Here is a 25,583-nt window from a genome sequence, read left to right as displayed (position 1 = left end):
ATGTAACTGTTACTTTCTTCCCCAGGCTTCCGTGGTGCTGAGCCTTAGTCAGCACGGAGCATGCCTGCCTCAGGATCCCAGCCGAATCATTCACAGACTTTAAGAAACGTACTTGAGAAATCTCCAAACTCTCCTCTTGCTGTGGCTTGAAGTCCCCTTTCCTCTTCGGATTTAAGCACCAAGAAACCAAAGCTAGGAAGGAAAGGGTCTTCCCAGCAACGCACAGAAGTCATCAAGTGCTCCTGGAACAGGGGACACCAAGCAAGCTTGGGGAAGGAAACAGAAAGAGAGGGAGGCATCACATTAATATCCCAACAAAGGACTTTCCAATGTGGCGGCTTCATAGTTCTGTTTGTTTTTAGAGCCAAAAGGGAACAGAAGTTTGGATCTCGCAGAGGAGAAGGGGGAGGGGAGGAGGAAGGGAAGCCAGGACATGCCTGGTGGCAGCAGCTGGTGGTATGGAAGTGTGGACTGAGGGAAGGAGATGATTTCTCATGGCTGCCCAAAGACCAGAAGCAGGGAGCGGAGCAGTAACACCCCCGCAACAGACTGTACACGTGTCGTGTTTCTAGGAAGGTGCTAATGAATATGACTTTAATAACTGTATTTTCAGCAGCACACAGCCACCTTCAGTAGCTGGTGTTCCGCTTGGTCACTTCCTTGTCTTTGATCGTCTGCCACAGTCCTCTAGTCCTGGCTACTCTTATTTATATAAAAAAAAAAAAAACCAAAATTATAAAAAGCTACCTATGACATAAGTGTGCTGGCTGTCCTCATCACTTACAGAAAAGAAATTAACTTATGTGTCTCTGTGTATATATGCCACATGCGTACAGATGGCCGGGGGACTCAGAAAAGGGCCCCAGAGTCCCCTGGGGCTGGTTCACAGGTGCTTGTGGGGAACCTGATGTGTTGCTCGAACTGAGTCCAGGTCTTCTGGAAGAGCAGGAAGCACTCCTCATTGCTAAACTCTCTCCACCCCCGTGTCCGCATCACTTTTAAATGAACAAACAGTCCAGTGACGTTTAAACGCATGTGGCTGCACAGTCCTTAGCACTGGCCGTGTGCAGAATTGTTCTCACCCCACAGAACCATAGCCATCAAACAGCAAAGCACTGTTTCCCACCCTTCAGCTCCTGGCCAGCGGGCTGCTGCTGTCTGTGTGTGAGTCCCACTATCCTTAGTGCTCTGAGGGAGGGGTATTCTGCAGTATCTTTTGTATGTGACTGGATTATTTTTCTCTTCATTCCCTTATAGCATGCATTAGAATTTCTATCCTTTTAATGTCTCATTATATGTAAATCCTGCATTCCGCCATTCTCTCCCCCATCCCCCAAATGCTTACCCATTCCCCGTAGGTGGGGATTTGTGTTGACCCAGTGGCTTGAGCCTTGATAAATACTGTCATGAACGTAGCTGTACAGATATCTCTTCGAGATCCTGGTTTCTGCTCATTTTAGTCAATACCTAAGATGGGACTACTTATTACATTATAAATCCACTTTTAATGTTTCTGGAATGCCATGCTTTCCATGCCAGAGACACTGTTTTATGATTTTGTGATGGCCAACAGTGCCTACAGAGCTAAGGCCTGTGCCCCAGACAGCAGCCCAGATCTGTGGATAAAGTAGGTAGCGTGAGGAGGGGCGGGGATTGGAACTATCCAGAAACAACTGTAAACAAAAAGCACAGGCTCACTCAATGCTGAGAGGTTGACACAGCGGTAGGGGTAGGGGACACACAGGGGGAGTCACAGCCCAGGTTGGAGGAGGACAGCGGGCTGATGTCAGCGGCATGTCTCCCACACAGCACAGCCTCGCTGCCACTCCTCATGAGGCAGGATAGGAAGGTCTGGCAGCTCAGCTCCTTCCTAAGGAAATTAAGCAGAACAGTTAGCTTGGTTCGTCAGATTTGTGAGAGTGCTGTGTCCTGGGAGATGGCCAAGCCTGGAATCTGCTTTCCAGGAATGTGCACCATGGAGATAATGCAGAGAGGGAACAGTATTATTTTGCTGCTTTTTCAAAAATGCAGCTATTTCTGTGTCCTGGCAGATGGCCCATAGTAACACTTTATTTTTTATTTATTTATTTGCTGACTATAACCAATTCTTTTAAAGATGAAATTCTGCCTAAAGGACACTTTCCTCATGCCCTCATATGTCTATACCTCTACCTATATATGTATGGATTAGTGTATACATACATACATTAATGTATATATGTGTGTATATGTACACACACATACACACGCACACATTCAGTCTCTAGAACAGAGGGTCAATGCTCATCTTGCATCAGTGGATATACAAGTCTCAGAGAAGAGGTAGTGTTGGGAAGAAAGCAGAGAGAAGGCAGACATGGGGCAGTTCTAGCCTGGGGTTGAGAATGAACCAGGTGTGCATGGAAGATGCTCCAGACTTCTGCAAAAGAGAGGCACACATGGTGCACTGGGCATTGGGATGCTGCTAGGACTGAAAAAAAGGGTGCAGTGGCCAATTCATCCTGGGAGCCCTACTCACTCTGAGGCCCAATCACTTCCATAGTGGTGAGTCTATATGTATTTTTTAAATGAATGATTGGAAAATCTTATTCAACCTATTTTGAATAGGAACTCCTCCCTAGTCCCCTCCTCTTTCCTATCCTCCCAACTTTGTGCCCTCTCCTATCAGTATTTTAAAAACCCATCAAGTGTGATTTGTGCTGTCCATATACTCTTGCATTGGAGTGTGGTTGACCTACCGGGCCCCATAGCTTTCTGTAAACTAGGTCTCCATTTCTTGGCCACTATCAGTTGCTAGCAAGAGATGAGACTTTGTGCCTACCTCTCCCCTTCGTGCTGAATTGTTTGTGTGACTTGAGCCTGTACGAGTCTTGGCCATGCTTTCACAATCACTGTAAGTTCATATGGCACTGCCCCATTGCATCCAGAAAATGCGTTTGTTGTAGTCACCCAGTGCCTCTGACTTGTACACTCTTTCAGTGCCCTCTGCAGTGATCTCTGAGCCTTGGAAAGAAGAGGTGTAGTTCATTTCTTTACAAAATTTTATCTATCTATCTATCTATCTATCTATCTATCTATCTATCTATCAATCATCTATCATCTATCTATCTATCATCTATCATCTATCTATCTATCATCTATCTATCATCTATCTATCATCTATTATCTGTCAATCATCTATCTATCTATCATCTAACTATTTATCTATCATTTATCTATCTATCATTTATCTATCTATCATCTATTATCTATCTATCATCTATCTATCATCTATCTATCATCTATCTATCTATCATCTGTCTATCATTTATCTATCTATCATCTATCTATCATTTATCTATATATCATCTATTATCTATCTATCATCTATCAATCATCTATCTATCTATCTATCATCTATCTATCTATCTATCTATCTATCTATCTATCTATCTATCTATGGTGTATGTATGAACCTGACTATTAATGTGCACCATGTTCATGCAGGAACCTGGGAAGGCCAAGAGAGGGCGCCAGATCCCCTGGAACTGGAGATTGTGGTTTGCAATGTGGGTGCTGATAATTGAATCCAGGTCCTCTGTAAGAACAGTGACTGCTCATAGCGTCTGTGCCCCTATATGTCCATTTCTTTATGTGGTGGCAGACTGCTGCTGTGCATTTCTAACCCACCAGGTCATGGCTGTACTATTCAGAGTTTTTCTTCCCTAGTCCTCTCAGCAAAGACATAAGCTACTGGTTTTGTTTTCCCTTTTCTTTTTTTAAAAAAATGCAAACTAGGAAAGAAATAGAGATAAGTGACCAAGTGGAAACCTCTTTGCCCCTGCCTTAGATCCAGGTGGCCATTATGAAGGCATCCCAAGAGTCCTAGATATAGCTAGACATTCTTATCCATCTTGCCCACACTTCCATTCCACGGGCAGCTGGAACATCTCACAATTTGCTTCATAGTCCAGATGCAAACTCTCTGACATCCTGATTTTGTTTTCTTCATGTCACTCAGAATTTCTATGGAAAAGTCCTCTGCTGTGCTTGGGGTCTGGAGCAAGTGATGTTTTCCTTCGCCTGCTCAGCTGCTCCAAGTTCTCTTCCTGCTGCGCCACTTGGAGAACCCTGTCAGTGCAGCGAGGACATCTGACCTGTGATGCTGCAGGCGTCCATCACAGTGGTCCCCCAAATGCCCAAAACTTCAAATTTTAGATTAAACTGGAAGGTTCATGTTTATCAGGAGTCTGCGCCTTTTGTTCTCTATGGAAACAACCCAGAGTTGAACTGGGAGAGAATCATGCTTTGAGGTTTGCATTATTCCAAAAGAAAGCAGTGCTTTCAAACTTTCATCTTTTATTGTAATGCTAAAAAAGCCCACAGAGGTGACTTGTCCTTCTCTTCTGTGTCATCCATGCTCCCCAGAGGCTGGGATGACTTCAGATCACCTTGCCCATTCTAAGAACGTGCTCTGCTTGCGGTCTTGTTTTGAGTCTGGTCAGCGTTGGATGTGCGCAGTTGGTTTCGTAACAGTGGGGATCGCAGCTCTCCCTGGGCCTACTGCTTCTCCCCCAAACCCTCAAAACTGGGTTGAGTCAGTAGTCTCTGCCTGCACTGTGGGAGCCTTCCAGTAGCAGATCAGCTAGTTACTGGGCCGCATGGATTCATCTCTTCCCTCTTGTGTCCTTATTTATTTATTTATTGACTTATTTATTTTTTAGATCCCTCCCCCTGCCGTGGGTTAATAAATGTCACCGGAAGCAGCCACTGCTTGCTGCTGTCTGTCAGCTGTCGCTTCTTCCGTGCTCCACCCCTTTGCTGCTTGACACAGCAGCTCCTCATTCTCTTGATCACCCCATTTCCTTTCCTCTTTTTGGCTGTTGTGGTCTTTTCCCCTTGGGTTGCATCTCGGGGTTAATAATTGATGCTCGTTCCCCCCCCGCCCCCCCCCCCCAGGCTTCTGGCTCATTTGGAAGGAGAAAGGTGGCAAAAGCTTCGGAGACAAGATAAAAGAAAGCAGTCCACCTTCCCTTAGAAAAAGGAAGACATTGGAAGGAGTCGCATTAAAAGTGGCTGACCCCACGCGAGGCTCTGAGCTGGGGCTGAGCGTTACTTTATTCCTGACGAGATTGGAAAAGATTTCTCTCTGCCTTTGAGATAGCACGCGAGGCCTGGGAATTATAGCCTGCAGCCCTGTAGATAAGAGAGTTTCACAGGCAGCCTCTATCCCGAGTGCATCCCTCAGGTTCAAGGCACTGAGGACCAAGTGTGCATAATGCAGACCATCTATTGCCTTTCAAGTGAGTCCCCTTGGGGCGGTGGCAAAGCTGAGAAAGCTTACTCTGCCTCCATTGCATCAGGCTAGCCCTCTACCTCCCTATGATTAACCCCACCGGGGTTAATCTGCTCCATCTGCTCAGAGGGTTTGAATTCCCCTGTAGTGGCCCAAGTCAGTCATTTTACTCTTTATGAGAGGCAGGGGCCCCGGGGCTAGTCCCAGGAGTGAGAGGAAGGAGTGGGATTGCTGGGAAGCTCTGCATCCTGTTTGTGGAAGGGAAGCAGGAAGGGGACACAGTAGTGAGAGCTTTTGTTCCTGGCGCTTGCACAGGTGAACTGACGGGAGATAGTCTGAGTCCCGGATTGGCTTCAGGTACCACGTGGACAGCTGAGCGGGAGACAATGACGGGGTTGAGTTCCTAGGCCCCGCAGTCACTGTGCACACTGGAAAGCAATCGCCCTGCAGATGGCTGAGTGAAGTCTATTCTTCAAAGAATACTTCTCACTCCTTCAAGACCAAGACCAAAACCTCTTCCAATTCAGCCTTCGGAGATCCAAGAAGGAACACCTGGATATAAAACATACTTCTTTTTCCGTCATTCAAAAATTTGCTTATTCTTATCTGGATTAGAAATCCACGTCTCCTTTCAGTGAGCCACAGCAATACACCGTTATCGGAGCTGTTTAGCTCTTACCACACAGACAGAATATTAATCTTCCGTGTGCTAGTTTGGCTCACCTGCCTCACAGAGTAAAAGCCAAGAACTTACCACCAATTCTCAGTGGCTGGTACAGTGTTTTGCACTTTTGAAACTGTCAGTCTCTTCCATAAGTGGAAATAAACATGTGTCTGCCTTCACTGGAGCAGATAACTCCCAGTCTCTCTGGCAGAGCAGGCAGGCAGAGATTGCATCCTTGAAGGGAATCCTTGGATAATTCCTGGGCCTCATTTCAGGAGTAACACCCCCCCACCCCATCCTTTTCTGAGAAGGTAGAATTTGGCAGGCTTGAGGGCCACAGTGTCTTCCTTTTCCTCTGTAGCCACCACTAGGGAAAATGCAAATGGACCTTCCGGAAATGCATGTCTGGGTGGAGGAGAGATGGCTGACAGAGCCTGGGCCCAGACCCTTTTTGTTGTTTGTTTGTTTGGCTGGTTGGTTGATTGGTTTCTTGAGAAGGGGTTCCTCTGTGTAGCTCTGGCTCTCCTGTAACTCACTCTGTAGACCAGGCTGGCTTTGAACTCAAGAGATCCACCTGCTTCTGCCTCCAGAGTGCAGGGACTAAAGGTGTGCACACACACACCCACCACACCCACCCCCCACTCCCCCACCCCCCCAACCCTCCATCCCCCCAACCCCCCCCATTCCCCCAATCCCCCCACCCCCCCACCACACCCACCCCCGGCTTGGACCCAGACTTTAACATTGCGCTCTTTGATACGTGTAGCAGATGGCCCGCTTGAGTGCTTGTCACACCAGCAGGGTCTCCACTCTCACTCACCGCAAGACGCAAGTGTCCCTTTCCCTCAGTTGGAATTCCTGTCTCCTTGACCTGCTGAGGTGATTAAGATTTTCCTTTAGCAGCTTTGGAGAGTTCTGTCAGCTTTCCCTGGCTTACAGCCTGCACAGAGCCCATGCTAGCCCTCAGCCACTCAGGTGACTTCTAGGGTTACTCAACTTCCTCTGGCCATCACCAGTAAAAGGGGGCAGAGATGCTACTCACAGATATTGTTAACACAAAGCCACGGGAAGCCTGTTCTGGTGCTGAAAATACATCGCTGACATTGAAACACTTTAGCTTGACTTCGGAGAGCCACGCCCCTAAAGAAAACTGACCTCCTCCCCCAGCAGCTATCAGCTGCCAATAACTCCTCAGCTGGGGGGGTGGGGAAGGGATGTTGTGCCCTTCTCTCCCTTTTACATGGGATTCTGTCTGGCTTGATCTTGTGCAGTTCTTGTGCATGCATACACAATCACTGTGTGTTCATATGTGCAACCACCCTCGAGTGTCACACTCTTGCAGGTCGGTTTCTGGTGCTGTCCTGGCCTTAGAGAGAGGGGGAGGTAGGGAGGAAGAGACACTTGCCCTTCCGGAGCCCAGACAGAACTGAAGCGCGGAGAGCCATGAACAGGCACTGGAGCAGAGCATCATGGGTAGTGAGAGGTATGTTCAGGACAGGGTGATCACGTGTTTGGTTTACACGTGGCATCGAGGCATTCTCTCTGAGCTTGGGTTTCACACAAAATGCTGTGTGCACGTGTCTGTGGTAGCTTTATTCACAATCATTAAGAAACGATCAAGTTAGTACCTGTCTCTGGGAGCCGGCAGACACAGGGCATGCGACACATGAATGTGTGCAAATGTGACCTGAACAAGGTTGATGAGCCTTGGGGACGCTTCGTGTGATGCAGGAATCAAGACACAAGGTCTGGACCCTGGATATTGTGTGGAGGAGCATTCTGGGAAACAAAAATTTGAAGACATGGAAACCAGATCCCATATTGCTAAAGTCTGGGGCTGGTGCAGGTTTGGGAGTCTTAGACCTGTCTTACAGTCAAGATGGCATACGAAAACTGTGTCTGGCAGAAGCTGGAGAACTCTGAAGTACAGGGTAGTTATGCCTGTAGAATGTAAATTATAGCATATCAGAAAAGGTGAGAAGTCCTGATTTAAAAAAAAATTCCAAATTGAAGGTTCAGGGATCTGGTCATTCCTGTGGCCGAACTTTTAAGGGAGAGAATCTAAGGGGGAATCTGAGGGGTACGGTGCTGGCTGGCACGTCTCTCATGGGGCAGTGTGTGGTCATCCACAGATAGTTGCAGGGAACCCACTATGTGACAGGCTCCCATGAAAACAGTGGTCACAGCAAGCTTAGCGTGTAGGCATGCACACTGCAGTGTTCTGATGAGGAACCCACGCAACAGTATTCTTGCAAAAAAAAAAAAAAAAACGATTTAAAACCCTCAAACAACCTAAAGTCTAACAACAGGAAAGTGGATGAGTAAATAGTGATTATTAAAAATGATAGACGGCCAGGTGTGGCACACGCCTTTAGTCCCTGCACTCAGGAGGCAGAGGCAGGTGGATCTCTATGAGTTCGAGGCCAGCCTGGTCTACAGAGCAAGTTCCAGGCCAGCCAGTGCTACAGAGTTTCACTCTGTGATGAAGTATTTTCTACCTGTGTTTGTAGAAAGAAACCCACAGCACACAAGCTGAGAAACTGACTCATGCAACTCATCCCTTGAGTGCAAGATACAAGGTCTGGACACCACAGATTAAATTCTATTTCTTAGAGCTAGAAAAGGAGGACTTATACAGATCTTTACCTTTTTATGTGTAACAAGAATATTTTAAAAAAATACTTAACGATATAAATCTTCCATTTTGGAAAAAAAAAAAAAAAACACTAAAAAGGAATAAAAATAGCAATGACCGCAACAGGTAAGTAATGGATATTTGAATTTCCCGAATGAAATTCTGTCCCGAAAAGGACTTTATAAATGGTGAAAACAAGTACATTTCATTGGCCAATCAGAATGAAGTTTCCTTTTGATGGGCGCGCAACATATTTATTGAGGAAACCAAGTATCAGATTGGTTTAACTGAATAATAATCCAGTTACCCACTTTCTTGAACTTAGTATAAAGGAGTAAATAGCATTTCACACTTTAAATTGCCTGTGGTACCGCAAAACAAAGATGATGTAAATGGTGTCTTGATTATTTACTAGGATAAGACACGACAGCTCTCTGCCTTTCTTACAAAAGAAAGGAGTGAAGCCATCTCCAGGGGCTGTGGCTGTAGATTCTGTCCGAACTGTGGTGGGGGTCAGCACCACGGACAGCTACCGAGCTTCCGCCTACTGCCTGCCTTTCCCTACCGAAATCAAAGCGATTACAGAGGGATTAAAAGTATAAAGCTCATTTAGCTTGCAGAGGATCGTGGTTTAGGCTAAGAGATGAGAGTAAATATAGTCAGATTAAGCGTTCATAATTTGAAATCAATTCTCTAAAATCTGAAACGTTATAAAAAGATTTTCTCTCTCTCTGTCTCTCTCTCTGTCTGTCTGTCTCTCTCTGTCTCTCTCTGTCTCTCTCTGTCTGTCTGTCTCTCTCTCTCTCTCTCTCTCTCTCTCTCTCTCTCTCTGTGTGTGTGTGTGTGTGTGTGTGTGTGTAGTTACATGCATGCCTAATAGGCATGGGGATGTTAAGGGACCACTTGTGGGCGTCTGGTCTCCATACATATGTAGCAGAAGTGCAGTTTGGTCTTTGTGGGGTCCCCAACAACAGGAGTGGTGACTTACCCTGACTGTTGACCGCCTGTGGATCCTGTTCTCCTCCTTGGGCTGCCTTGCCTGACTTCAGTGGGAGAGGATATGCCTAGTTCTCCAGTGACTTGAGGTGCCAGGGCAGCTTGGTACCCAGAGGGGCCCCTCCCTTCTCAGAGGTGAAGGGGAAGGAGGCATGTAAGAGGGAGGGTTGGGCTGTGATGTAAAGTGGATAGATCAATAAATGTGGGAAAAGGTAAATATAAATGACTCCCATGTTTTTGGCTTGGTTTGTGCCATCTTATTATGTATGCCAAAAACTGGAAGAAAACTGCAAAAATTGAAACATGTTCTCCCCCCAAGAATTTTGACTAAGTGATACTTGAACATATAAAACACTATAAAGCAGGACCAAGAATCTGGAAAATGGCAGTGGTTACGTCTGAGTTTTCTAAAGCAGATGAACAGATGGGTTCATCAGAAACCCTGTATAAGTACATATAAAACTACATGATTAAATGGAACTGAGTATTACAGATACCAGATACATTCTCAGGAAGGTTGTCCACTAAAAATTAAACTTAGGACTTTTGACTCTTGGCATGGTTACCATACTGAAGTGTACTGAAGGGTAGTCTGTTGCTGTGTTTAGTAAGTCAGGTGGCACATCACTGTCATCAGAGGTAGAGTGTTTAAATATGCATATGAAAACTCATATAGACTTACACAGCCGACTTGGTAGTTCAGGGATACTGTAAACACACTGTTCAGTCTTTTGAAAGACTTTTCCCTTTTAGTAACACAGAATAGAAATCAGAGCACAGTTTTCTTCAATTTTTAGATATATCACTTTAATTATTTTATGTAGATGTATATATTGTATGTAGATGTATGTATTTTGCCTGTAAGTCTGGGCATTGTGTGCCTGCAGTACCCATAGAGACCAGTAGAGGGCGACAGATTTCCCTGGGAACTGGCATTAGAGACAATGTGAGCCTCCTTATGGGCGCTGGGATTAAATCCCGGTCCTCCAGAGGAGCAGACAGTGCTCTTACCCGCTGAGCCATACCTTCAGCCTCAGAATGTTCTCTTCGTGTTTCCCCCTGATTTATCCCTGAAGAGGAGGTAGCTGGTTCTTCATTTAGAAGAGCAACCTTACCATTTAAACTCACCATTATACAACTGAAAAGAATACAGTCCATGCTTAACCTGACAGCAGTGCGCGCTCAGTGTTCTGAGCTAAAGTTGGGGTGCGGTTGGGTCACTTTGTCTTTAGTATCTACACTGCAGAGGGCTGTCCCGAAAGCCACAGAGGCGCAGAGGCTTTGAGTCATTAATCTAATAGCTTGTCGTCTCCTAAAGGGGCTGAGACTCATCATTCAGTACAAAGCACATCTAACTGCTGTAAAATTAAATGAACAACCCCCATCCCCATCTCTGGGGGTTTCGCAGCATCTGTGGGTTCAACCAACCACAGATGGAAAATATTTAAAAAGCACTGAGCACACACTGATCCTTCTGGTCACCGTTGCCCAAACAATACAGCACGTGAAGTATTGGCATTGTATTAGCGGTGGCTTTGGCATTCTCAGATTTGAGCCTGTTTGAAAGTTGGTGGACAGTGAAGTCAAGAATACAGTGTGATAAAAAGCTTAGTAAGGCCAGTTCACAGGGAGAGACCTATAGGAACAGACACATCAACTCTGTTTAGCAGATTTTGGGGAGGAGGAAGAGGGGGTTTAGAGAGGCCTTATGGGAAAAGTGGCCTTTGAGTTGGGTTTTGATGCTGTTGGGTAGGGAGGACTACTCGACGGGATGGGTGAGTTTTAAGTAAAACTGTACGAGCGTTTAACTACGGAAGGACCTGGCTCTAGCCCGCCATTCAGTCAGGTGACGCAGGACAACGCTGAGGATGACATGAGTTGAATCGACTGAGTTTCTCATTGTGCGAGAGTGACTTAGATGCTACATTGTCAGGCCAAGCGTAGCTTGCGGGAAACTGGAATCTAAGATGGACGAAGAGATTACCTGTGAGTATCCAGACATCGTCAGCCCATTTCAAGGGTCAAAAGTAGATAACGCATTCAACTGAAGAAGCTTCTGGATACGGTGCCCAGCAGGTAGTGAGCTTGTGAGCTGTAGACAGCTGAGCCTTCGCAGTGGTTAGAGATGGGCACAGATAGAAGAGTCCGACACTTTTGTTGCACCCGTATCCTCTGTAGGGACATTTTGACCAACAATGGATGCCTATGTTACAGTGAGCCTATTAAATGTTAATGATGCTATTAAAGATCTCCAGCGTTGGCTGGGCAGTGGTGGTACACACCTTTGATCCCAGCACTTGGAAGGCAGAGGCAGGCAGATTTCTGAGTTCGAGGCCAGCCTGGTCTACACAGTGAATTCCAGGACAGCCAGGGCTACACAGAGAAACTCTGTCTCGAAAAAACAAAAACAAACAAACAAACAAACTCTCCAGCGCTGGATTGGAGAGATGGATGGCTCGCCCATTGAGAGCTGCGGCTGCTTTTGCAGAGGACCCAGGTTCAATTCCCAGCATTGACACAAGCTGCTCAACTACAGTTCCAAGGGATCCAATGACACCACCTTCTGGCCCCCAAGGGTACTGCATACACATCGTGCACAGACATACACGTGGGTCAACCAACCATGCACCTCAAATGAAAGAAATGTATTAAAAACAAAACAAGAAAAGAAAAGGAAACATGAACACAACAGAGATAGTGGTACATCGATTTTATGGGCATTTGTCATTTTCTAGCAGGTCCTAACGTGCTTTGTGGTTTCTGATATTCTGTTTGTTCTGATTTTGTTTGTTCCTGCTATTCGGACCGAGAGAGCTCTTGCCTTTGCATCTGTACACCCACCTACAGAGGACCAGAGCTGATGCCCTTATGTGGATAGCTGTGCTTGTGAATTCCTTGCTGTCCCTGACTCACTGGGACACTCCTATCCCGGCCTAGAGAGTCCAGCTTCATCTGAAATGGCTGTGATTCCAATCTGCCTACACGTTGTTAGTATTTGTGCCCTGGGGACAAAGGTTTCTTCAAGTGGAGCATATTCTCAAAATGGAAACAAGAAAGAAAGGGCAGTTGTGGCAGGTCCCGTCTGTGTTAGGCTCAGTCCATCAGTTAGGGGGTGTATTGGGGATGGTTTGCATCTGGGGGTGCTACTGGCATGCTGGGGACAGATGGGGGGAGAATCTGTGAGAGTGGAGAAATGGGGATTGTGGGGGGGGGGGCTATGGGAAGAACCAAAGACCAGTGTGGCAGCAGATAACAAAGGGGCTGTGTCCCAGAGCATGGGATGTGGACACAGCTGTGCTAGTGTGTCCTGGGGAAAGCGGGGGTAAGGCATATAAGAACACAAACTGACCAAGGGCCCGCTTATAGGAAAGGACCTCATTCTGGTGGAAACACGTAAGTACAGGTGGAAAAGTAATGAAGTGGAAAAGAAATGGATAGGAAAGAGATTTATTATAGATTTTGCAAGGTCACTTATTAGATCCTAGGAAGGTGGGAGCTGGGAGGAGAGGGAAGCTGTGGCAAGGGCAGGCTCTCGGGTCGGGCCGATCTCAGCTGTGGGACAGTGGTCCACCCTCACTGATGAGGATGCAGATTGAGATCCCTGGGATGCTTGGCTTCACAGGGATGCCATTTTCGTACACATCAGACCTGTGATAAAGTGTGCTTTATGCATTTGGCCAGCATGAGGTTAGTACCTGACTAGCTAGCAATGAAACAGGAATCATAACAATGTACTGGAGGAAAATCATCTCCGTGGGATCTTTCTTTTCTTCTCAGAAGAACTTGTGTCATACTGACCCTTCTGTCAATGGTGGGAGGTGGTGCAGTGCCTTTGATGAAGGGATGGGAGTGGCACATAGACTGTGATGTCACAGGGAGCGGTGCAGAGGCTGTGACATCACACCAGGGAGGGGTGCAGAGACTGTGACATCACAGCAGAGAGTGATGTAGAGGCTGTGATGTCACAGAGAGTGGCACAGAGGCTGTGATATCACAGGGAGTGGTGCAGAGGCTGTGACATCACAGGGAGTGGTGCAGAGGCTGTGATATTACAGGGAGTGGTGCAGAGGCTGTGACATCACAGGGAGTGGTGTAAAGACTTTGACATCACAGGGAGTGGCAAAGAGGCTGTGGCATCACAGCAAGGAGTGATGTAGAGGCTGTGACGTCACAGAGAGTGGCACAGAGGCTGTGATATCACAGGGAGTGGTGCAGAGGCTGTGACATCACAGGGAGTGGTGCAGAGGCTTTGACATCACAGGGCATGGTGCAGAGGCTGTGATATTAGAGCAGGAAGTGGCGCAGAGGCTTTGCCATCACAGGGCGTGGTGCAGAGGCTGTGACATGGCCACCGGTTGTTGAATTCAAACCTCTTCTCCCCTGGCGCTTGGTCTGATAACATGGACAGCTACCACGTGGCGGGAAGGCAGGTAGGAAACAAGATGAAGAAAAGAAAGATCCAGAACCCGAAATGACAGAGCTGGGGCAGGACATGATTTTATCATGTGATTAAAACTTGTACCTTGTTTGAAACCCATGTATTGTTTGTTTCTGGAGTTTTTCATCTGATATTCTTAGATTATAGCAAACTCTGGACAATATACCAGAAAGTAAAGTGGTGGTGAAGAGACGAGACACCACAACACACAACACACACACACACCACACAACACATACGCACCATGCTATACATACCACACATGCCCCCCCACACACACATACACACCGTACATAGACACCACATATACCATACCACACACAAACTATACACACAGCACACGTATCACACAGAAACTACATGCACACATATGCCACACACAAACTTCACACACACAGAGACACACACAACTTTAAGACAGCATACATGTAAGACCCCTTACACCTCATTATAAATGTATCCCTGTGATAGTTCAACTTGGACATATTTAGCCAGATACAGCCTTTATTTGAAGCGGTTTTGAGATAAGCACATGAAGTAGCAGTATGGAAGCAAGGGTCACCTCTACGTGATTACTGCCTGTGCCTCTTGCTCATGATTGTCGCTGTCTTCACTCTAACGTGCACATGTTTTGATTTCCTTTCAGGTCTTGTGAACTAGCTGACTCGCACGGAACAGCAATGGTGCACAAAGAGTTGTCCTACTGCGTGTCAAGACAGTGGTTGGTTCTGAAACTCATCTGAAGAGGTTCAAAGAAGCGTCTAGATGTGACATTGTCAGAGGAGGACAGAGAAGGTGACAGCTGCCTGTTGCTCTGCAGCTTGCAGGGAGACTGCATGGCCAGCAGCCCTCACTGAAGACGTGACCATGAGCGCCCCACTCGCTCCAAAGAAAACCTGTTTCGGCCAGTTGAGAGATCACCGAGAGGGAGCAAAAAATAATAATGACAGTGTTCTGAGGACGGGGGATACAAATGCCAATCAAATCATGTTGGAGGTCAGCTCCTCTTGCGATGAGCCCAAGTCATGTGACCTGGATGATGAACTCGGAAATGCGAATTTAAGCCGGCCGCAGTACCACAGCCACTTCCAGAAGGAGCCCTTTCACCTGCAGGGCTTTGGGAAAGGGTCTCAGGCTGGCTCCAGCAGCCAGAGGGAGTGTCAGGCGCCTCTGAGTGTCCACAGGCAATCGAGTGAAGAACACACAGTAAAAAGAGGTACCCTGCAGAGCCCTCAGAGCGTTCAGGGACCAAGTCTTTGCAGCTGGAGGAATGCAGTGGGTCAACCCAGTCCAGATGTTGCTGCTAAAAAGGATGCTGAGATTCCCAGACATGTTCCCAAGGACAAATTGGCCAAGACCCTTGACAACGAGGAGCTGAAAAGAGCTAGCAGCTCAGCGGCTGCAGCTGGCAGCGTGGCTCCCACAAACCTGCAGCCGGCGCAGCTGGACATCTTCGAGCCACAGGGCCGTGTGCCTGGGCATGGGGAGGGGCCACCAGCCAGCCACTCTCCAGGGAAAAATCTTTCCCCAAGAACCTTAGAGGGGAATGGTGTGTATCTTCCTAAACCATCTACCTCAGAAGCCGAGGGGTCCAGCCCCTCAGACACTAAGGTGGAAGGGACACACGACCTTGATATTTACAACGAGTGCATCGCTCATGCAGAACTGACTTCCTGTTCAGCTTCATCATTGAAGGAAACCCCCAGCCTCCGTCATCCAGAAGTGTGTTTAGGACAAGGGGCAGGGAAGTCCAAAGTGGAGCTCAAATATATCCAACCCAGGAATGAGGAGACACTAACGTCAGCCCAGGTGCAAGGTCTCCGATGGCCTAAGGAACAAAGTATGTCACCCGTAGAGAGCAAGGAGCTACTCGAGAGGGCATCCGGAGAAGCCACGAGTCAACTGAGCCGCAGCCACCACCAGCTTGGAGGAGGAAGAGGCAGCAGCCTGGAAGAAATGATTGGAGCTAGCGCTGCTGGGGAGGGGTCTCAGCAAGCCACCCCTGCACCGAGCGCCGCTCCTGCTGCTGGAGAGGCTGGTCCTAGACTCACAGGTAAAATGTCAGCGGGTGCAGGTAGGATGGTGAAGGAAACAACATCCGGCAAAACTGCGCCTGACGACCGACCAGTAGCTCCCGTTCTCCGTGATCCAACGGAGAGCCTGCCCTCCGAGGTCAGTGGGGAGGAGAGGAGGCTGGGGAACGGGAACTCGGGCAGTGCCAAATTGTTGGCCTCAGGTCCTTCCGTGGGAGGGAGCAGAACCGAAGCCTCTGAGCTCTTGAGCCCTCGGGGTAGCATCCCGGAAGTCAGAAAAAGCAAAGAGACAACAACACCTGTAGCTGAAAATAGGAGCCTTCTAGGGAATGCAGCCCAAACGGATGACGTCACTGCAGCTGGAGTAGAGTCCCTGTTCAGTACCCCAGCTCGCCTCCACCCAGAGACAACTGTGAACTTGACTCAGCATCCGAGTCCTCCAGGTAGCACGTCTCAGGAGCTCGGCGGCGCGTTCAGTGTGGACACAGGGTCACCCTCAGAGACCGCACCCTCCGCTGATAGTGGGCAGGTATTGAACACATCCCCAAAAGTGCCTGACAAGACCTCTTGCCCCAGTGGGATCCCCAAGCCTCTTACACCTCCCAAGGACATGCCCTCCTCCCAGGAAGCCCCGGAGAAACTGGAGATAGAAAGAACGGAAGAAAAGCCAGAGACAAAGCCCATCGTCATGCCCAAACCCAAGCACGCGAGGCCCAAGATCATCACTTACATTCGCAGGAACCCTCAGGCGCTGAGCCAGGGAGATGCTTCTCTGGTCCCTGTGGGCCTTCCGTATGCCCCGCCCACATGTGGCATGCCTCTTCCTCAAGAAGAGAAGGCAGCGAGCCGTGACCTTCAGTCATCTGCAAACATGTATGAGAAACTCAAGCCCGACTTGCAGAAGCCAAGGGTCTTCCCTTCTGGACTGATGGTGTCTGGGATCAAGCCCCCAGGGCACCATTTCAGTCAGATGAGCGAGAAGTTCCTGCAGGAGGTAAGAGGACATCGTTGTAAAAGGGTGTATCTGTTTGTGGGGGGTTTTAAAAAACATCTGTTATATTTCTTCTTCTTCTTCTTCTTCTTCTTCTTCTTCTTCTTCTTCTTCTTCTTCTTCTTCTTCTTCTTCTTCTTCTTCTTCTTCTTCTTCTTCTTCTTCTCCTCCTCCTCCTCCTCCTCCTCCTCCTCCTCCTCCTCCTCCTCCTCCGTCTCCGTCTCCGTCTCCGTCTCCTTCTTCTCCTTCTCCTCCTCTCCTTCTCCTCCTTTTCCTCCTCCTCCTCCTCCTCCTCCTCCTCCTCCTCCTCCTCCTCCTTTTTCTTTGTGAAACTTGGAAACAAAATGTCCTCTGTAAGTGAACTGCATATGCTCAGGGATACACTGCTACCAAAGTGTGTTCTTGGGCCTGGAAGTGATCACGTAGAACACAGTGTGATAGTCAGGTTGAGATGGTCCCAATAGCTAAGGATGTTCATTCAAGTTTTACTGAGTACGAGACACGTGGGCTTAGACAAGGGCTCATGTAAGCCAGCTTCCACCTTAAGTGACGTGAGTAGCGATATATATATGAGCCAGGTCAAAGCAAGGAAAGAGCTAAAGTAAGCAGAGTTTTCTAACTGAGGAGGCGTGGCGGGAGAGATGGGTCAACCTTTAAAGACTAGGCTCACAGTCGAACGGAAGGGGCTAATCCTTTTGGTGGGGAGTGTTTGACTCTGGAGAAAGTCTTGTGGTGAATTGGATGTGGTAGCACATGCCTGTGATCCCAGCATTCGTGAGCCTATGAAAGAAAGAGTCCAAGCCCAAACTGTAACCCCGTGTCAGAAAATACAATAGAAAGTCTTACTTTAATATACACAAAACAAACATGTGACCAAATATGTTGGGCACAGGTTTTTTGTTTGCAGTGAGGACAGTAGCAGCGGCTAATATTTTGTTGCATGTTTACTGTGCACTGAGCCCCACTTGGGCAGGTGGTCCTGGGGTGTATAAGAATGCAGGCTAAACAAACCATGTGGAGCAAGCCAGTAAGTAGCCTTCCTCCAGGGTCAGTTTCTGCTTTCTGGGTTCCTGCCCTGACTTCCCTGGGGCCTCGAAGTGTGGGGTGAATGCAGCCTTCCCTCCACACGTTGGTTTTGGTTGTTTCATCAAAGCAGCAGTGAGTCAAACTGGCGCCATCTTTGAGCAAGCTGTCTGTTATCTTTGTGCAAACCTGGAGCAAATCAAGACATTGTCCCTGCAGTGAACAGGGTTTGTAAGAGCCAGCAGGATCCTGGATGGTGACTGGGATGGAGTAAACATCAGTAAATGACTTTAGAGTCTAGCCTTGTTTATGCTTCCTGCTGTCTGAGCCTGTAGTCAGCTCTGCAACTTAAGAATTAACTAGTGCTTGGAATTTGGCTTTTTTTTTTTTAATCAATTCTGATTCAAGCCCTAGAGCATGTTGCCTCATAGATGGAGTGTTACTGACATCAAGAAAATACAGCTGTCCGAAACTGAGTAAGCCCTCATGCAAGATGAGCTTTAAGGAGCCATTTAAACATTTTTGTACCTGTGGTTTTTGCCTGCATGTGGATCTGTGCACTATGTGCATGTTGTACCCACGGAGGCCAACAGGTGGCGCCACATCCCCAGAACTGAAGTTACAGAGGGTCAAGAGCTGCTATGTGGGTGCTGGGGACGGAACCCAAGCCCCATGGAAGAGCAACCAGAGCTCTTAACTCCCGAGCCATTTCTCCAGCCCCTTGAAGGAGTCATTTTGGGAGCTCTTGACGCTGTGCCAGTTTGAGAGCATATATTAATTGTATATCTCCCCAGAGAAAAGTCATGCAAAAGAAACCTAGTGCAAACGGGGCAGGGCAAAGCAGGAGGAGAGCTACAGCAGGAGGAACTTGTTTGCTTATATCCTGTGATCTCAGGACTGCGTTTGAAATCTGAGGAGGTTTTTGTTGACTCCCAGTTTTCTCAAAAACGCCCCACTGGAGGAGGGACTCAACGGATGCTTGTTCCGTAGCTACAGAACCTGTTCTGTTTTGTCACAAAGATGAAAGACGAGCGGGATCCCCCTGTTTAATTAAAAATGCATAAACTAGACATGAAAAGCATACTTTTCACCTTGTAAATGAATTTGTGCTTGTTATTTTTTTGTCACTTCGACAAAATACCAGACTGCAGTGCCATAGGATTGCCTATTCCAAGAATGCTGGGGACAGGAAGCTTGTGGTCTCAGGCATGGTGCTGGGGAAGGGCGGGGCGGGGCGGGGCTGGCAGTGGGAGGAGCCTGTGGCTGCAGTGGACCTAGTGTGCACCAGAAAGCAGATAAGACCAGTTGGGCAGGTGAAGTGTTCAAGGTTCATCTGGAGAGGTGTGTTTGTGTCATGTAGACCCCGCCTCTAACAGTGTTAAGAGTATTTGCAGTAGCAGTGCCACCATCTTGGAATCAAGGACTCGGTACAGGAGCCTATAGAGGACACTTTAGATGTTCGCATTTTGAAAAAGGTTACCCAGCAAAATGGGGGGCATTGAGACTGCTGAAATCATTAGTCGCTGTGGGATGACAGAGTTTTGTGGGCTTTGAGCTCTGAAAAGCGTCCATTTCCAAAGAATCGGATCAGCATACTGAAGTTCTAAAACCCTTACTTACGAAGTTAGGAAACGATGTGAATCTCCTTGTGTGTACACTCATGACAGTGTACACATTTTGGCACCCCAAAATGTTAAAAATGAAGGGTCTAGAAGAGAGAAGTCAGAGATGGATGGAAAAGCAATAGATGATAAAAATTTCATCGGAGCGCAGATGTTGAACCCTCTCTCGAGGGGATGTGATTCATCCTACCCTGAGCACAGGCTAACCGCCATGCATACTTCACAATGTGATTATAATGAAAGTTTAAATGCCTACTCTTTTGTTTCAGTGATGTATTTTAAAGAACGTTGTATCTATTTGAACATTAAAAGGGGATCAAAATAGGGCTTATGCCTTAAACAGTTTGGGTCAAAGCTTTTAGAGCTCCTATTAAGGAGATGTTGGAGATATTCATAGTACCTAAACACATAGCAGCTTGACATACCAAATAAATTATGATTCAGAGCAGAATTAATTAATAGATTTATGTACCTAGATGCTGCCCCAGTGCTGGATTTTTTTTATTATAACATAAATAGGCCATGCTACTCTTCTTTACTTGTTTAATATAAAGGAACAGTGAACTGGGGGCAAGGCAGGGGCAAAGTGCTTTCTTAGCGTGTGCAAGACACCCACCCTAGGACCACCAAAGTCCCAACTCACATGAGAGCAGATACTCTGAGAACAGGATGTGTATATGTCAACATATACTACATTCTATATTATACTTACACATATGTACATATATACATATATACATATGTGCATACATAAATATGATTACTACAGATTGTATTCCATTGATTCTGTACTGTTGAGTACAGGAGAAATTAACAGTAATGTTAAGTTGTTAAATCGAAGAAATGGTGGAGGGAAACACAATTCCCTGATTTAACAAGTATGCGTGTGTAGACACTGCTGATACATGCTCTGAAGTGAGGTCTGTTCATCCCTTGGTCTGTTATCTCAGAGGAATCTACCCAAAACCTCCTGAGAGCATGCAGCATCTGTGTGTGTGAGTGTGTGTGTGTGTGTGTGTGTGTGTGTGTGTGTAAAAAACTTGAGTGGGGGTCAGAAGACAACTTTCAGGAGTCTGTGCTCATTGTCTGAATCCCTAGTATTGAACTCAGGTCATCAGGCTTAACCACAAGCACCTTTACCTACTGAGCCATTTTACTGGCCCCAGGTCCTGGTTCTAATTATGTAAATACCCAGTGCATGCCAACAACATTTTTTCTATTCATTTTTCTATTTTTGCAGATAAAACATTTCTCTCTTACCAACAACAATTTTTAGATGGTCTATTGATCAAATATGAAATGATAGTTTTACTTATTATAAGCTTTGTGAGCATTTTCTCCATGGGTGTGATGACACTCTTACCAACAACAATTTTTAGATGGTCTATTGATCAAATATGAAATGATAGTTTTACTTATTATAAGCTTTGTGAGCATTTTCTCCATGGGTGTGATGACACTTTTGATCATTTTTGAGCATTTGGTAAATTCTCTCTTTTATTAACATCATTTTATTTTTAAGATTTATTTTTGTTTTATGGGTATGGAGGTTTTGCCTGCGTGTGTGTATATGTACTATTGTGTGTGCAATACCTGAGGGGGCAGAGGAGGGCGCCAGATCCCCTGGAGCTGAGTCACAGAGGGTTGTGAGCTGCCTTGGTGGGTGCTGAGAAGACAACCCCAATCCTCTGCAAGGACAGCAGTTGCTCTTCACTGCGGAGCCTTCTCCAGCCCTGATATTATGTATTTAATAACTCGCCACTTAAATTTCAATGCATTTATAACAATGGAATTTTAAAAAAATCCTGAAAGTGAGTTCTTTTTTTTCTCCCCTGGAGTCTTACCAAAGCCTCACACTGTTGTACTGTTGTTGTAGAGATGAGGACACTGGGCTGGGAACAAGCAGCCGATCCTGTGGTGGCGCCCATCATTGGAGCGTGGATCTCCTGCCTGTGACTGGCTCTCTCTGATCTCTCACCTTAGGTCACAGACCACCCAGGGAAAGAAGAATTCTGTGCTCCTCCCTACACGCACTACGAAGTCCCGCCCACTTTCTATCGCTCCACCATGCTCCTTAAGCCCCAGCTGGGATTGGGTGCGATGTCTCGTCTCCCATCGACAAAGAGCAGGATTCTGATCGCAAGCCAGAGGTCCTCAGCGAGTGCCATCCACCCGCCCGGATCCCTAACGACAGCCGCCAGTTTCTACGGTTCGGATCCTTCAGGTAATTGAGTCTAACCACGACTCTCTTTTCCTATTGTTCATTTAAATGTTAACTATGAAAGAGAAGCCACTCCTACTCCTCCTTCTGTCTGTAGACACAGATGCCCTTGAGAATTCACCTGCTGAGACTGTCATCTTCCACACCATCGTCCGTGACCCTTGTTATCACCTCCTGGTCCTTGTCATCACCTCCTGCCTTCTTCCAATTTCTCCCCCCCCCCTTTCTTTCTTTCTTTTTTTTTTTTTTTTTTGTTGTTGTTGGTTTTTTTTGTTTTTGTTTTTTTGTTTGTTTGTTTGTTTTTGAGACAGGGACAGGGTTTCTCTGTGTAGCCCTGGCTGTTCTGGAACTCACTCTGTAGACCAGGCTGGCCTCAAACTTAGAAATCCTCCTGCCTCTGCCTCCCAAGTGCTGGGATTAAAGGCCTGCGCCACCACTGCCCTGCTAAGATTTATTTATTTTATGTATCTGAGTACATTGTAGCTCTCTTCATTCCCACCAGAAGAGGGCGTCAGATCTCATTACAGATGGTTGTGAGCCACCATGTGGTTGCTGGGCTTTGAACTCAGGACCTTCGGAAGAGCAGTCAGTGCTCTTAAATGCCAAGCCATCTCTCCAGCCCCTGTATAAGAGTGTTGACTCCCAATCAGATTCTGTTTATTTTATAGTACTTGAACTAATATTAGTATTTACATTTTTTGTGTAAAGTAATCAGGATAAATGATTTGAAGTTAATTGTTGTGTGAAAGTATATCTAAACTGTCTTAGTCAGGGTTTCTATTCCTGCACAAACATCATGACCAAGAAGCAAGTTGGGGAGGAAAGGGTTTATTGAGCTTACACTTCCACGTTGCAGTTCATCACTAAAGGAAGTCAGGACTGGAACTCAAGCAGGCCAGGAAGCAGGAGCTGATGCAGAGGCCATGGAGGGATGTTTCTTACTGGCTTCCTTCCCCTGGCTTGCTCAGCCTGCTTTCTTATAGAACCCAAGAACACCAGCCCAAGGATGGCCCCACCCACAAGGGGCCCTCCCCACTTGATCACTAATTGAGAAAATGCCCCACAACTGGATCTCATAGAGGCACTTCCCCAACTGAAACTCCTTTCTCTGTGATAACTCCAGCCTGTGTCAAGTTGACACATGAAACTAGCCAGTACATAAACATAAAAATTTATTTATCTTTATTTTATGTGTGACTGATAATGTATATATGTGCACCACTTGCATGCAGTACCAACTGAGGCCAGAAGAGGGCATGAGATACCTTGGAATTGGAGTTAACAGAGCATTCTAAATTGTCAGGTGGATGCTAGGAATCAAACCCTGTCCTCTAGAAGGCAAACAATTTTTCTTAACCTCTGCACCATCTCCAGCCTCTCTGTGTGTGCGTGTGTACGTGCGTGTGTGCACATTTAGGTAGTTTATAGCAGTTTTTTTTTTTGTTTTTTTTTTTGTTTTTTTTTTTTTGTTTTTTTTTTTTTTTGCCCTAGAGTTTCTTGCAAGCCCCATTTCCTTAAAACTATTGGGTTTTACCATTTTATTTTTGAGTTAAGTCTCATAGTAGTCCTGACTGGCCTAGAATTCCCTATACACACCAGACTGAACCCTTCTTACTCCTGTGCCTGCCTCCTGAGTGCTAGAACTACAGATGTGAGTCACTGTGCCTAGCAAACACTGTGATCACTGAAGGAGAGGAACTTTTTCATCTCTTTGCCATTTATTGCTTTGTGAATTATCATGTACTCAGAGAGTTACTGATGGCCTTTATTTTTATAAGCTTCTGTATTGGTGATCCCCACAGCAGCTGTATATCCTAATAGAATTACCTGTGCTTAGAGCAGGTACAGTCTGCTGCCTTCCAGTCAGTAAGTAATGGTTTCTGGGGTCTGTCGGCCCAGCTCCCAGTGTGGGAACAAATAAATCAACATGCGGGAATAGCCCTGCCCTCTGGGGGCTTCAATTTTTTTTATTCGATATATTCTTTATTTACATTTCAAGTGAGTTTCCCTTTCCTGGATCCTCCCTCCATGAAAGTCCCATAAGCCCTCTTCCCTCCCCCTGTTCCTCAATCCACCCCTTCCCACTTCCCTGTCCTGGTATTCCCCCACACTGCTGCACTGAGCTTTTTCCAGGACCAGGGCCACTCACTCCTTCCTTCTTCTTGGGCATCTAGGCTAATATCCATTTATCAGTGAGTGCATACCATGAGTGTTCTTTTGAGACTGGATTGCCTCACTTAGGATGATGTTCTCCAGTTCCATCCATTTGTCTAAGAATTTCATGAATTCATTGTTTCTAATGGCTGAATAGTACTCCATTGTGTAAATATACCACATTTTCTGTATCCATTCCTCCACTGAGGGACATCTGGGTTCTTTCCAGCTTCTGGCTATTATAGGACTGCTATGAACATAGTGGAGCATGTATCCTTATTACATGCTGGGGAATCCTCTGGGTATATGCCCAGGAGTAGTATAGTGGGGTCCTCCAGAAGTATCATTCCCAGTTTTCTGATGAACCACCAGACTGACTTCCAGAGTGGTTGTACCATCTTGCAACCCCACCAGCAGTGGAGCAGTATTCCTCTTTCTCCACATCCTTGCCAACACCTGTTTTCTCCAGACTTTTTGATCTTAGCCATTCTGACTGTGAAGGTGTGAGGTGAAATCTCAGGGTTGTTTTGATTTGCATTTTCCTGATGACTAAGGATGATGAACATTTCTTTAGGTGCTTCTCAGCCATTCCATATTCCTCAGGTGAAAATTCTTTGTTTAGCTCTGTGCCCCATTTTTAAGGGGGATAATTGGCTCTCTGGGGTCTACCTTCTTGAGTTCTTTGTTTATCTTGGATATAAACCCTCTGTCAGATGTAGTGTTGGTAAAGATCATTTCCCAATTTGTTGGTTGCCATTTTGTCCTTTTGACAATGTCCTTTGCCTTACAGAAACTTTGTAGTTTTATGAGGTCCCATTTGTCATTCTTGATCTTAGAGCATAAGCTATTGGTGTTCTGTTGAGGAAATTTTCCCCTGTGTCCATGTCCTCAAGGGTCTTCCCCAGTTTCTTTTCTATTAGTTTCAGTGTGTCTGGTTTTATGTGGAGGTTGTTGATCCACTTGGACTTGAGCTTAGTACAAGGAGATAAGAATGGATCAATTTGCATTCTTTTGCATGCAGACCTCCAGTTGAACCAGCACCATTTGTTGAAGAGGTTATCTTTTTTTCCACTGGATGGTTGTAGCTCTTTTATCAAAGATCAAGTGACTATAATTCTGTGGGTTCATTTCCGGATCCTCAATTCTATTCTATTCAGTTGATCTACTTGCCTGTCACTGTACCAATACCATGCAGTTTTTAACACAATTGTTCTGCAGTATTGCTTGAGGTCAGGGATACTGATTTCCCCAGAAGTTCTTTTACTTTTGAGAATAGCTTTAGATATCCTGTTTTTTTGTTTTTTTTTTTTTGTTTGTTTGTTTGTTTTTTGTTTTGTTTTTTGTTTTGTTTTTTTGTTATTCCAGATGAATTTGAGAATTGCTCTAAGTCTATGAAGAATTGAGTTGGGATTTTGATGGGGATTGCATTGAATCTATAGATTGCTTTTGGCAAGATGGCCATTTTTACTATATTAATCCTGCCAATCCAAGAGCAAGGAAGATTTTTCAATCTCCTGTGGTCTTCTTTGAT

At 46.2% G+C, this 25,583-nt stretch overlaps 1 protein-coding gene across 1 annotated transcript in view; it reads left to right on the top strand.

Annotated features, from left to right (window-relative positions):
* The window catches only part of Mtus2 (microtubule associated scaffold protein 2), a 358,083-nt gene that overhangs the window by 114,342 nt on the left and 218,158 nt on the right, over nt 1-25,583 (top strand). Inside the window, exons 2-3 of the mRNA XM_052168367.1 lie at nt 14,655-17,035; nt 21,661-21,901. Coding sequence (XP_052024327.1) covers nt 14,876-17,035; nt 21,661-21,901 — 2,401 coding nt within the window. The 5' untranslated portion in view covers nt 14,655-14,875. The remainder of the gene's footprint in view (nt 1-14,654; nt 17,036-21,660; nt 21,902-25,583) is intronic.

Source organism: Apodemus sylvaticus, chromosome 22 (assembly GCF_947179515.1).
Source record: "Apodemus sylvaticus chromosome 22, mApoSyl1.1, whole genome shotgun sequence".
NCBI lineage: Eukaryota > Metazoa > Chordata > Mammalia > Rodentia > Muridae > Apodemus > Apodemus sylvaticus.
The sequence above is the reverse complement of the archived record's forward strand: the minus strand, read 5'-3'. Positions and strand labels throughout refer to the sequence as shown.